This window comes from Suncus etruscus, chromosome 20, assembly GCF_024139225.1.
Source record: "Suncus etruscus isolate mSunEtr1 chromosome 20, mSunEtr1.pri.cur, whole genome shotgun sequence".
In the NCBI taxonomy this organism is placed as follows: domain Eukaryota; kingdom Metazoa; phylum Chordata; class Mammalia; order Eulipotyphla; family Soricidae; genus Suncus; species Suncus etruscus.
Genome location: NC_064867.1, coordinates 3,266,254 through 3,279,502, shown reverse-complemented (window position 1 = coordinate 3,279,502; position 13,249 = coordinate 3,266,254). Strand labels below are relative to the sequence as shown.

Genomic DNA, 13,249 nt, shown 5'->3' with positions numbered 1-13,249 from the left:
GGGGTGCTGAGGCTCCACGGGCACAGGCAAGGCCTAGTGCGTTTTCTAGACAGTAGTCCTGTCTCTATGCTGTCCTCTCTTCTGCTGTACTGCTACTTTTCCAGTCCCAAATGCTGGTATCATTGAGCTGCAGCTTGCCATTTATTCTCATTTTACCCTTTAAGTCTTTGTTCATTTTTAGAATTCCCATGGATATGAGTTTCATCTTTTTTTAACTTTATTTATTTATTTATTTATTGTTTATTTATTTAGGTTTCAGGGCCACACCCGGCGGCACTCAGGGTTACTCCTGGTTCCGTGCTCGGAAATTGCTCCTGGCAGGCTCTGTGGAATCGAACCTGGGTCCCTCCTGGGTCGACCACGTGCAAGGCAAATGCCCTACCACTGTGCTATTGCTCCAGCCACCCCCCTTCACGTTTATTTGTGAGGTCCATCTTGAGCTAGAACGTGGAAGCTAACGAAAGCCCTGTCCTCTGTTAAGCTTCGCTGAGAGATTACTGTGCTGTATCTTCCTTAATATTCTCCTAGAAAATTTCACTATCTTTTTCAAGAAGAGTTGCCTGAGACACATTGAATTTTTGCTTTGGAAGAACACAAGTGTGTTCTTGCAACACTTGGCGGCAGTTTGTGCTTCGCCTGTCAGTGTGTGTTATGACCTGTGCTCCCTGCATGTTGGCAGACTTGTCAGCTGTGGCTGATCTAGCCTTTTTCCTCCCTACTTATTTTGTTGGTAATTGGAAGACAAACGAGGCAAACACTCAATGCATACTTCTGTAGTGTCTGTTAAATTGTAATGTCGCTTCATTTGGAAAGCTTGGGGAAGTCACTTGTAGACCATCCTACCACTTAGTAGATGGACTCCACTTCCCTGTGCCTGGCGGCTCCAAGAGCAGAAGGAAAGACATTTTCTGCTTAGTAAGTAAATTCTCATTCTATTCTCCCGCATCACTGAAGGTACAGACTTCCCGTAAGGAAGTAGCTTCTTTTGTGGCGAAGTGTACGAAATCAAAGTGAGTTTGAAAGAATACTTGTCTCTGTGCAGTGGACATGACTGCCCTTTACAGAGGTCTTGCAGGTGGTACTTCAACATTTCTGAAAAGCAGGATGACCATGGCACACCTTTGATTCGGTGCCACATTTCATTGAGTATTCGTCAGCAGTTGTTAAGTTCAGAAATTGATAGATTAGACATTAATAAGATATATTATGACTTGTTATTTATTCTTTTTTTTTTTTTTTTAAACCACATCTGGTTAGGGCTTACTCCTGGCTCAGAGATCACTCCTGGTGGACTTAAGGACCATAGGGATGTATCAGGGTTAGAACCCAGGTCAGTGAGGTAAATGCTTACTATTTCTCCAAGCCCAAGATATTATCATTTAACGAAACTTAAACAATGTCATCACGCAAAGGAAATTCCACTAAATCAGCTAGAACTTTCTACAGTCAGGCCTATTATTACCAGCTAAGGCTAAAGTTGTATACTTCAGTTCTTACACTTGAATGTAATAGTTTTAACATTGAGTTAAAAGATCAAACACTAAAATTTAACTATAGGGTAATATTCTTAAATTTTATCAGGAAACCAAATTTTTAGAAATTTGCACCTAAATATGGAATAAGTTCATGGAACTTCATATCATGGATTTTTTGTTTTGTTTTGTTTATAAAGGTACTGTTTGGTTTTGGGGATCAAATCAGGGCTAACCAGATGCGTGCACTTGAAACCTATACTATCTCTTTACTGGATACTAAAACTAACAAAATAAAGGCAAGGAAAACTCATTCGGTTTTGACTAACATTTTTATGTTGCTTAATTGACAAGTTTTTTATATTTTATTAATAGCCAATTTTTCTGGCAGGGTATCAGAACTGTCCTTGTTTTTCTTGACTGATTTAGTATATCTCTGTGAAATAATTAAAAATTTTAAGATGCAATTTAGGTGCTAAAGAAGAAATGTTGATGACATCCCAGCGTTAACAAAATATTATCAGTCTTATACATTTTTTTTCTAGTTTTAAATCTTCAACATAAAATAAAGCAGCGTGAGAGCTGCTGTGGAATCTGTTTCCTCTAGTGGATTACTTTACCTATTAATTTATTGTTTAAAAATTTTAAAAGATTTTTGGCCATACCTGACAATGCTCAGGGTATGGTCCGGTGCTCAGGAAACACCTCAGGCAGGCTGAGGGACCACATGGGATGCTGGGGGTTGAACTCAGGTCTGCCACATGCAAGGCTAACTTCCTACTTGCTGTACAATTCCTCTGGCCCCACTTACTTTACCTATTTTTAAGAAATTAGGGAACTAACTGCTCATTATTGAAAAAGTTGTTTTTTGGGTGTTTTTTTTTTAGAACTGAAATTTTTAGCCAAAGTATAAATAGCACAGCCAGCATTTCTTTTAAGTACTTTTTTGGGGGGGAGGGGGAGTGGGTTGGGTCAACCCTTGCGGCACTCAGGGGGTTACTCCTGGCTCTGCACTCAGAAAACTACTCTTGGCAGCCTCAGGGGACCATATGTGATGCCAGGGATCAAGCCCAGGTCCGTCCCGGATCACAGCATGTAAGGCAAGCGTCCTTTTAAGTATTAAATATTTACCTAGTCATTACACGATCTCTCAGCAGTGTTTGGGAGATCATGTGGTACTAGGAATCAAATCCAGGCCTCTCACGTGAAGTGTGTGCTTTACTCATTGAATGATCCCTCGCTCTAGTTCTATTTTCCTATATAATTATATCGAGGGATTAATATTTGATTAAGCAAATACCAGAAATTCCAGCTAATTTACATCCCATTTTGATTTAAATATTATTTTCATATCAGTCTTATTATTTGCGTTCTTAAAAAGAATTTAATTGGGTAGATTTTAAAAAATAAAATATGTCCAATGAAGTTGTTTTTATTTTTGTTTTGTTTTTGTTTTTGTTTTTCGGGCCATACCCATTTGATGCTCAGGGGTTACTCCTGCCTAAGCGCTAAGAAATGGCCCCTGGCTTGGGGAGACTGTATGGGACGCCGGGGGATCGAACCGCGGTCCTTCCTTGGCTAGCGCTTGCAAGGCAGACACCTTACCTCTAGCACCACCTCGCCGGCCCCATGAAGTTGTTTTTAAAAACTACTGAATAAAGGTGGAGCCTGAAAGCTAGTTCAGTAGATAAGGAGCTTGCTCTGCAGTGCTCAACCTGGGTTTGATCTCCAGCGCCACATATCCTTGGAGCAGCACCAGGAGTGATCCCTGAGCACAGAGCCAGGAGCACTGCGAGGTTTGACCAAAGCAAAAACAAAATTGAACAAAGTAAGTAGCATCGTCCAATTGCTACCATAATTCTTTGGTTCTTGACTTTTTTTTTCTGTTTCTTGCCATTAAGGAAATGCTTTAGAACAGATTTCTGTCTCCAAATATGTAACTTCTATGTCCAGACTTTATTTACTAAGTCAGATTATGGCTAATAAGAGACTTCCTCTTCTCTTTCCCTCTCAGATGCCATAGGTATAAGTTACACAATTTCATGCCACAGGTCGTGGCATAAAATTACTTTGCCAGGGGCCGGGAAGGTGGCACTGGAGGTAAGGTGTCTGCCTTGCAAGCGCTAGCGTAGGATGGACTGCGGTTCGATTCCCCGGTGTCCCATATGGTCCCCCCAAGCCAGGAGCGATTTCTGAGTGCATAGCCAGGAGTAACCCCTGAGCGTCAAACGAGTGTGGCCCAAAAACCAAAAAAAAAAAATTACTTTGCCAGTATTATATTTGAATTAAAATAAACTGAACTATTGTTTAATCCTTCTTGAGAGTATTAAAAATGCATCTTCAAGCCTCTGGTATTTTTAAATTTATGGTTGATCTCTCTGCTAAGAGGGATATCTAATGTCTTTTAGAAGAGAGAACCCTGGATGAAATTAGCAGTAGGATTTTCACAGTTTTCATTGTGTCAGCAAGAGATCATGTGTATGTACAAAAGCTTATACACCAACACTGTTTACTCATATGCATAAGCACATTTGTGTACATAAACACCTTTTGTTTTGTTGACCAGTTACCCAGCTGTTGCACGTTTTCTGTCTTTTGCTTGGTCCTGGGCAAGCGATCCTTAAAAGTTTTTTTTATTTTACACGAGGCAGATGTTCATAGGACTTATTTTCTTATTTTAGTGGAGAACTTCTTGTTATTGTTGTCTTTTGTATTCACTCTTTGGTCAGTTAAAGGTTTTCTAGTTATCATCCTATATATCAAGACTTAACATAAGAGGTTCTCTTTCAAAATATATTATTAAAATGGCAACTTAGCTAATAAGAATTAAGATTAAAATTCTTTTTTTTTTTTTTTTTTTGGTTTTTGGGCCACACCCAGTGGTGTTCAGGGGTTACTCCTGGCTGTTTGCTCAGAAATCTCCTGGCAGGCACGGGGGACCATATGGGACACCGGGATTCGAACCAACCACCTTAGGTCCTGGATCGGCTGCTTGCAAGGCAAACGCTGCTGTGCTATCTCTCAGGGCCCAAGATTAAAATTCTTACCCTTTTTTTTTTTTTTTTTGGTTTTTGGGCCACACCCGATAACGTTCAGGGGTTACTCCTGGCTATGTGCTCAGAAGTTGCTCCTGGCTTGGGGGACCATATGGGACACCGGGGGATTGAACCGTGGTTCGTCCAAGGCTAGCGCAGGCAAGGCAGGCACCTTACCTTTAGCGCCACCGCCCGGCCCCAAAATTCTTACCCTTTTTATGTAGTTGAAATAAACATAAGGTTAGTCAAAGAATTAATTTTTTGGTTTTTGGGCTACACTCAGCAGTGGTCATGGCCGAGGTTGGGGGAAACATAGGGGGTGCTGGGGATTGAACCCCGGCTGGCTGTGTGCAAGGCAAGTGCCCTATCTGCTTGCTATCTTTCTGCCCCAGAATTTTTTATTTTCTTAATGTCCTAGGGACCAATAATGCCTTTCTTTGATAATACATAAAAACTACTTAGTCCCCCAAAAGGCAATTGAAGTTACAGAACTTGAAGTACAGAAGCAGATGGATTTCTGTTTTTGTTCACAAGCACACTTGGGAAGTTTGAAGTGTAGTTTAATTTTTCTTTCAAACATCAACGTTTCCATAAGTTAATATAAGTATTCTTAAAATTTGAATCCTGACCTCAAAAGACAAATTGGCTGTAGTGACGACATTTTTTTAGGCTTGGTTGAGCTACTTGGAAATCTCTCTTGGCTTAAAACAATCAGGTTTTCTTTAACTTGTCTTGCTACTGCTGCTCGTAGTTTCTTGTAGCTTGTGTGTAAGACCATCACTTCTCAGTAATCCTGTTTCTTGAGGTATTTGTTTTGTGCTATTTTCATTATAGCTTTTGAAGAACTTGAAAAAGCCTTAAGTACAGCTCAAAAATCAGAAGAAGCATGGAGAAAAATGAAGGCAGAAAAGGATGAACAAATCAAAATGATTGAAAAAGCAAGTGAGGAAGAGCGTCTCAGACTTCAACAGGAATTAAGTCGAGTGAAACAGGAGGTTGTGGATGGCACCAAAGTAAGGCTTATTCTAGATTGACTTAGCTTGAACAATCTTGAAATTTCATTCTTCATGCTTTTCTTGCAGTCTTTCTATGTAAATGAATTCATTTGCCGTTTAAACCTGGGTTATTTCATGATGTTCATAATATGAGGAAAAATGCTTTTCCCCAATGTAGTATTCCAAAAGGGGTGCTCATAATGGATTTTCTGTTAACTGTCAGGATTGTCCCTTTCATTTTGGTTTTCTATTTTAGGCCACAACCTGTGGTGCGCAGGACCTCTTCTTGGAAAACTTAAGTGACTTGATTTATGTGAACAACACACTTAGACTTTTCTGCTAAAGACGCTGGGATTAAATAAACAGTTCATTTTTAGAATGAACATATTTCATCCTAGATGTTTCATTTTAATGATCTGATTTTCAGAAATTCTCAGAACAAATAGCAAACCTACAGAAGCTTCATGAAGAGGAGCTGGCTAGCAAAGAACAGAAACTGACCACTAGCTTTCAGAAGAAAGAGCAGGAGCTTCAGCAGCAAATGAAAGCAGCTCTTGTGAGTACCATTCTGTTCTTTACCCTAGAGAAACTTCAGTACTTTAAGCTGCCATTTTTCAGCCCTGCCTGTCCAACTGGAGGTCATTTTATTTGCAGCAGAGAGGATAGGAACTAGCAGGAAAGAGGATGTCAGAGCTTGTTAGCTTAGTAGTATGAGAAAAGTAAGCTTATTTATAGAGTCATTATTAATTCATTGATTGTTTTTTGTTAGCACTTGTCTATGATTATGGAGAACTAAGTGTCTACATCTTGGAGTATTGAACCAGGGGCTGAATAACAGGAAATGTCTAAAAACTCACTAGACAGTATTGAAGTCTGAGTCTTATGGTTTGTCCAAAGTGCATTTTCAGAAGAAAATAACCTGTAGCTTTCACTTTCAGTAAAATAATTTACTAGTTGTAGCTTCATAATAGCAGTAGTAATAATAGTACTTTCCCATTTTTTTTAAATTTTTTTATTTTGAATTATGAGAACAAAAGATGCAAAGAAAGAGGACAAGGTAAAGTTACAGTGGAAGGACAATCACCCATAACATAATTCTCAGAAGATGTCCCCTTGCTGATATCTTAACTTTGAACTTTCAGCCAAAGAACGTTAAGATAAATAAAACAGAATCCATGTACAATTACTTTGTCCCTTAAGTCCCCAGATTGTAGCACATTATAATATTTCTTAACAGCACACAAGGCAGAGATATTTTAAAAATAGAAAATATCCTGAGGAAATTAAGAAAATAAATGAAATGTCATAGGAGTAATATAATTGGAGATTTCATTTGAAAAATTGTGTGTTATTTGGAATTGGGCAAAAGCCATGCATTACCCTGGGAAATATCAATGCCAAAAATGTAGTTTGTTTTAGTGATGTTAATATATAAGATAATATGTATTATTTAAAAATGTATTCACCGAGAACAAGTGAGAAATGTTTTTTTTTATTTTAATACCTTTATTTAAACACCTTGATTACAAACATAATTGTGTTGGTTTTCAGTCATGTAAAGAACACCCCGTTCACCGGTGCAACATTCCCATCACCAATGTCCCTAGTCTTCCCCCCCCCCCCCACCCCCCTCCGCCTTTGCTCTAGACAGGCTTTCTACTTCCCTCATTCATTCACATTGTTAGGATAGTTCTCAATGTGGTTATTTCTCTAAGTGCACTCACCACTCTTTGTGGTGAGCTTCATGTAGTGGGCTGGAACTTCTAGCCCTTCTCTCTTTTGTCTCTGAAAATCATTGCAAGAATGTCTTTAGAAATAATAATGTTTGTTAATCTTTCACTTTATCTTCACTCAATTGGATGTTGTTTACTGAGAAACTCCAAAAGCAGTAATCTATTTAAAAATTAATACTATAGGGGCCAGTGAGGTGGTGCTAGAGGTAAGGTGTCTGCCTTGCAAGCGCTAGCCAAGGAACCGACCGAGATTCGATCCCCCAGCATCCATATGGTCCCCCCAAGCCAGGGGCGATTTCTGAGCGCTTAGCCAGGAGTAACCCCTGAGCATCAATGGGTGTGGCCCAAAAAACCAAAAAAAAAAAAAGAAAAAAAGAATAATATAGATACCTCTTCCTTACCTAACCCCCTGAAGTTGCTGCTGTTGTACTTCCTAGAGCTCGCACACACTTGGTGCAGCTCTTGTACCCAGGCTTGTTAGGGGCTACACATTTTAGTTCTGATCATACCTGTATTATCTAGGTGCAATAGTTGTTGTGAGTTGAACACTTTGTTGTGGTGCTGACACACTTTTGTTGTGGTTCTCGCATACACTTGTAGTGTGCTGGAGATCGCGTCGGTTTTTGGAGTGCCAAGAATCTAAAAGGCAGAGCTGTTGGGATTGCACTGGGATATGCATGTGGGCATGTGCTCGGGATCGATGCATCCTCATGCTTATCGTAACTTTTGCCAGTGAAACTAGCCCTGGCTAGTTTATATTTACATTTAGTTTAAAATACATTATGTGGAAATAAAATGTATCAACTAGTTTCATGAATTTTAATATTTTCACAATTTTTATGTGTATATGTATATATATGTTCATGCATGCATGCTTTGGAGCCACATCTGGCAATGCTCATGGGTTACTCCTGGCTCTGCAGTTAGGAGTTATTCCTGGCAGTACTTAGCAGGTCCTATACAGTGCTAGAGATGGAACCCGGGCCAGATTCGTGCAGGGTAAGTGCCTGACTCACTGTACTATGATGTCCTCTAGTCCTTCAAAACTTTTTGTAATACTAAAAATACACCTTTTCCCTATTTCTGTTGTTGTTATATGCATGAGTAGTTGCACACTTGGCTGTGTTCCTTACATATTTGATAGTGACAGGGACCATAATGAGCCATATTGGAGGCATGCACACTGCCTTGGGCCTATCCCAGCAATGGTGCTTTTGGTTTTGCTCGCTGTTGTGGCTCGAGGGACGTCTGCTCTAGGAGAGATAGGAATACTAGCTGCTGGGCATTGGACCCAGGATCTCACTTGTGCAAGCCATATCCCTGATGTCTCCAACATTGATTTTTTGGGGGGGAGTATGGTTGGGCCAAACCCAGCAGTGCTCAGGGATTACTCTAGGCTATGAGCTTGGGGGTCATTCAGCGCAATGCTTGGGAGACCAGATGGGATGCTGGGATAGAATCCAGGTCAGCTCTGTGTATTGCACTCTACCTGTCACGCTATTGCTCCCCCAACAGTGATTCTTCAACTCAGTCAGGGAGTTCTCTAACCTACTCTGCATTTTCACATTAGAGTAATTGGCTTTTCGAGAACTGAGTCAGGAACAGTGGCTTTGTGCAAACCACGCTCAAGGCATTGTTGACCGACTGAGATGGATTCCATGAAGAGAAAGCAGGACATGAACACATACAAACCTTATACATGTGCACAAGGGCTTGGTCTCTGTTATGAAAATAAAGAAGCTCGGGCCGGAGAGATAGCATGGAGGTGGAGCGTTTGCCTTTCATGCAGAAGGGCGGTGGTTTGAATCCCGGGGCCCCATGTGGTCCCTGAGCCTGCCAGGAGTAACCCCTGAGCGCTGCCGGGTGTGACCCAAAAACAAACAAACAAAAAAGAATAAAGAAGCTCAAAGAATCTGGTCTTGAAGTTATAGTCAAAATATAGCAGATTATTAAAATTTCATCTAATGAGCTTTATTAGTTTATAGTAAATAGTAATATACTTGAGAATAAGCCAAATCCCCCCCCCCAATTTTACCCTAAAAACTGGGAAAACTTAGTGACTTGAGTATAAGCTGAGATGGAAAATGCAGTAGCCACCTGTAAATTTCAAAAATAAAAATGTATACCCCCCCAACATTACAACAATTGAGGAATCAGTGAATAAATTAATACCTGATTCCATTTACAATACATGATCATTTGATACACCATTAACATACGACGTACTATTCAGTGGCAAGTCAGTAAGGCATTGTAAATAAATGGTTAAAAATCCTGAATCCTTATACTTTAAAACCCCTGCTTATAAGGATTCAAGATTCATAAACATTTATTTACACAACTTTTTTGCCTTTAACGGGTTTTTCACTTAATTAAACATGCCATTGAGTATTGCGGGTTCCATAGTTCAGCGGCATACCTACCTCTTAGCTCAGCCGCCACTGTGGACTGAGCTGAAGCACCATCCCCTCCGCAGACGGCAGAGGACGCTTGGATACTTGGTGCATTAGATTCAGAGCATGCATAGAATCGAATCATCTGTATGACCCGAGTATCATCTGAGTTTGGGGTTTCGGCACGAATTTTGTGCCAGAAAAACTCGGCTTATACTCTAGTATATAAGTATGTTTAAAATTGTTTTGAAGTTGCTGTTACAGAAATGAAATGTTTGTAATGTACTTATAATCTAGAACTGTTATAAATTACACAGATCTTCCCTTCAAGCAATATCTTTTGCTTGAAAATATTGCTTTTGTGATCTCCCCCTTTGAGAAACTTTATGCTACAAAACATGAGAACCTAGAAGAAATGGAAAAATTCTTGGACACTTATAACCTTCCACATTTAAGTAAGGAGGATGTAGCATATCTAAACACCCCCATCACTACTGAGGAAATTGAAACTGTAATCAAACATCTACCAAAAAAGAAAAGCCCAGGCCCAGATGGTTTTCCTAATGAATTTTTTCAAATCTTTCAAGAGGAGCTACTACCAATCCTAGCCAGACTCTTCCATGAAATTGAAAAAAAGGGAACTCTCCCAAACAGCTTTTATGAAGCCAACATTACCTTGATACCAAAACCAGACAGAGATGCTGCCAAAAAAGAAAATTACAGACCAATATCCCTGATGAATGCTGATGCAAAGATCTTCAACAAAATCCTGGCAAATAGGATCCAATGCATCATCAAGAAGATCATACACTACGACCAAGTAGGCTTCATCCCAGGAATGCAAGGATGGTTTAACATCCGTAAATCTATTAACATCATACACAACATCAACAACAAGAAAAATAAAAATCACATGATCATATCAATAGATGCAGAGAAAGCATTTGATAAGGTCCAACACCCATTCTTGATCAAAACTCTCAGCAAGATGGGAATGGAAGGAATCTTTCTCAATCTAGTTGAAGCCATCTACCACAAGCCAATGGCAAATATTATCCTCAATGGAGAAAAACTAAAAGCCTTTCCTCTAAATTCGGGTACAAGACAAGGCTTTCCTCTCTCACCACTCCTCTTCAATATAGTACTGGAAGTTCTTGCTATAGCGATCAGGCAAGAAAAAGATATCAAGGGAATTCAGATAGGAAAGGAAGAAGTCAAACTCTCATTGTTTGCAGATGATATGATACTCTACTTAGAAAACCCTAAAGACTCTACCAAAAAGCTTCTAGAAATAATAGATTCATATAGCAAGGTGGCAGGCTACAAAATCAACCTACAGAAATCAATGGCCTTTTTATACACCAATAATAATAGGGAGGAGATGGAAGTCAGGAAAGCAATCCCATTCACAATAGTGCCACACAAACTCAAATATCTTGGAGTCAACTTGACCAAAGACGTGAAGGACCTATACAAAGAAAACTATAAAGCCCTGCTCCAAGAAATAAGAGAGGACACACGGAAATGGAAACACTTACCCTGCTCATGGCTTGGCAGGATTAACATCATTAAAATGGCAATACTCCCCAAAGCATTATACAGATTTAATGCGATCCCCTTAAAAATACCCATGACATTCTTCAAAGAAGTGGATCAAACACTTATGAAGTTCATCTGGAACAATAAACATCCTCGAATAGCTAAAGCACTCCTAGGGAAAAGGAAAATGGGAGGCATTACTTTCCCCAACTTTAAACTGTACTACAAAGCAATAGTTATTAAAACAGCATGGTATTGGAATAAAGACAGACCCTCAGATCAGTGGAATAGGCTTGAGTTCTCAGAGAACATTCCCCAGGCATACAATTACCTAATTTTTGACAAAGGAGCAAGAAATCCTAAGTGGAGCAGAGAAAATCTCTTCAACAAGTGGTGCTGGCAGAACTGGTTAGCGACTTGCAAAAAAGCGAACATAGACCCCCAGTTAACATCATGTACGAAGGTAAAATCCAAATGGATTAAAGACCTTGATATCAGACCAGATACCATAAGGTATATAGAACAACATGTCGGTAAAACACTCCATGACATTGAGACTAAAGGTATCTTCAAGGAGGAAACTGCACTTTCCAAACAAGTGGAAGCAGAGATTAACAGATGGGAATACATTAAACTGAAAAGCTTCTGCACCTCAAAAGAAATAGTGCCCAGGATACAAGAGTCACCCACTGAGTGGGAGAAACTATTCACCCAACATCCTTCAGATAAGGGGCTAATATCCAAAATATACAGGGCACTGACAGAACTTTACAAAAAAAAAAACATCTAATCCCATCAAAAAATGGGGAGAAGAAATGAACAGACACTTTGATAAAAAAGAAATACAAATGGCCAAAAGACACATGAAAAAATGCTCCTCGTCACTAATCATCAGAGAAATGCAAATCAAAACAACGATGAGATACCACCTCACACCACAGAGATTGGCGCACATCACAAAGAATGAGAACAATCAGTGCTGGCGGGGATGTGGAGAGAAAGGAACTCTTATCCACTGCTGGTGGGAATGCCGTCTAGTACAGCCTCTATGGAAAGCGATATGGAGGTTTCTTCAAAAACTGGAAATTGAGCTCCCATTCGACCCAGCTATTCCACTCCTAGGGATATACCCTAGGAGCACAAGAATACAATACAAAAACCCCTTCCTCACACCTATATTTATTGCAGCACTATTCACAATAGCCAGGCTCTGGAAACAACCAAGATGCCCTTCAACAGACGAATGGCTAAAGAAATTGTGGTACATATACACAATGGAATATTATGCAGCCGTCAGGAGAGATGAAGTCATGAAATTTTCCTATACATGGATGTACATGGAATCTATCATGCTCAGTGAAATAAGTCAGAGGGAGAGAGAGAGACGCAGAATAGTCTCACTCATCTATGGGTCTTAAGAAAAATAAAAGTCATTTTTGTAACAATCCTCAGAGACAATTAGAGGAGAGCTGGAACACCAGCTCACTCCATGAAGCTCACCACAAGAGTGGTGAGCACAGTTATAGAAATAACTACACTGAGAACTACCATAATCAAGTGAATGAATGAGGGAACTGGAAAGCCTGTCTGGAGTACAGGTGGGGGTGGGGTGGGATGGAGGGAGATTTGGGACTTTGGTGGCGGGAATGTTGCACTGGTGAAGAGGGGTGATCTTTATAGGACTGAAACCTTATCACAATCATTTATGTAATCAAGATATCCAAATAAAGAGAAAAAAAAATTGGAAAAAAAATATTGCTTTTGGCTGTATGAATGCCAAGTAGTAATGAATGTAAGAGATTTAGATAATTAATCTTAATTGAAGCCCACAGATAGTAATTAGTGTTCAAAGTACTCTCAAAAGCAAAGTTACTGATTTTTTTCAAGTCAGTAAACAAATTTCAGTATGAATGGCAATATATAATAACAGCAAAGACAAAGCTTTTCAGGATTGTTGGAATGGTAACAATGTCCAAATCATGTAGTATATGACTTTGATCCAACCTGTTCTATTGACATTTATTTTGCTGATTTTGAGTTGGTTTCCCATAATTTGTTTTCTTATTTAAATGAGGTTCTATC

At 39.6% G+C, this 13,249-nt stretch overlaps 1 protein-coding gene across 2 annotated transcripts in view; it reads left to right on the top strand.

The window, feature by feature from the left end:
- LOC125998115 (golgin subfamily A member 4-like) overlaps positions 1-13,249 on the top strand; it is a 111,277-nt gene that overhangs the window by 64,199 nt on the left and 33,829 nt on the right. For both annotated transcript variants that reach the window (XM_049766364.1, XM_049766363.1), the window contains 2 exons: positions 5,342-5,520; positions 5,930-6,058. In XM_049766364.1, coding sequence (XP_049622321.1) covers positions 5,342-5,520; positions 5,930-6,058 — 308 coding nt within the window. The remainder of the gene's footprint in view (positions 1-5,341; positions 5,521-5,929; positions 6,059-13,249) is intronic.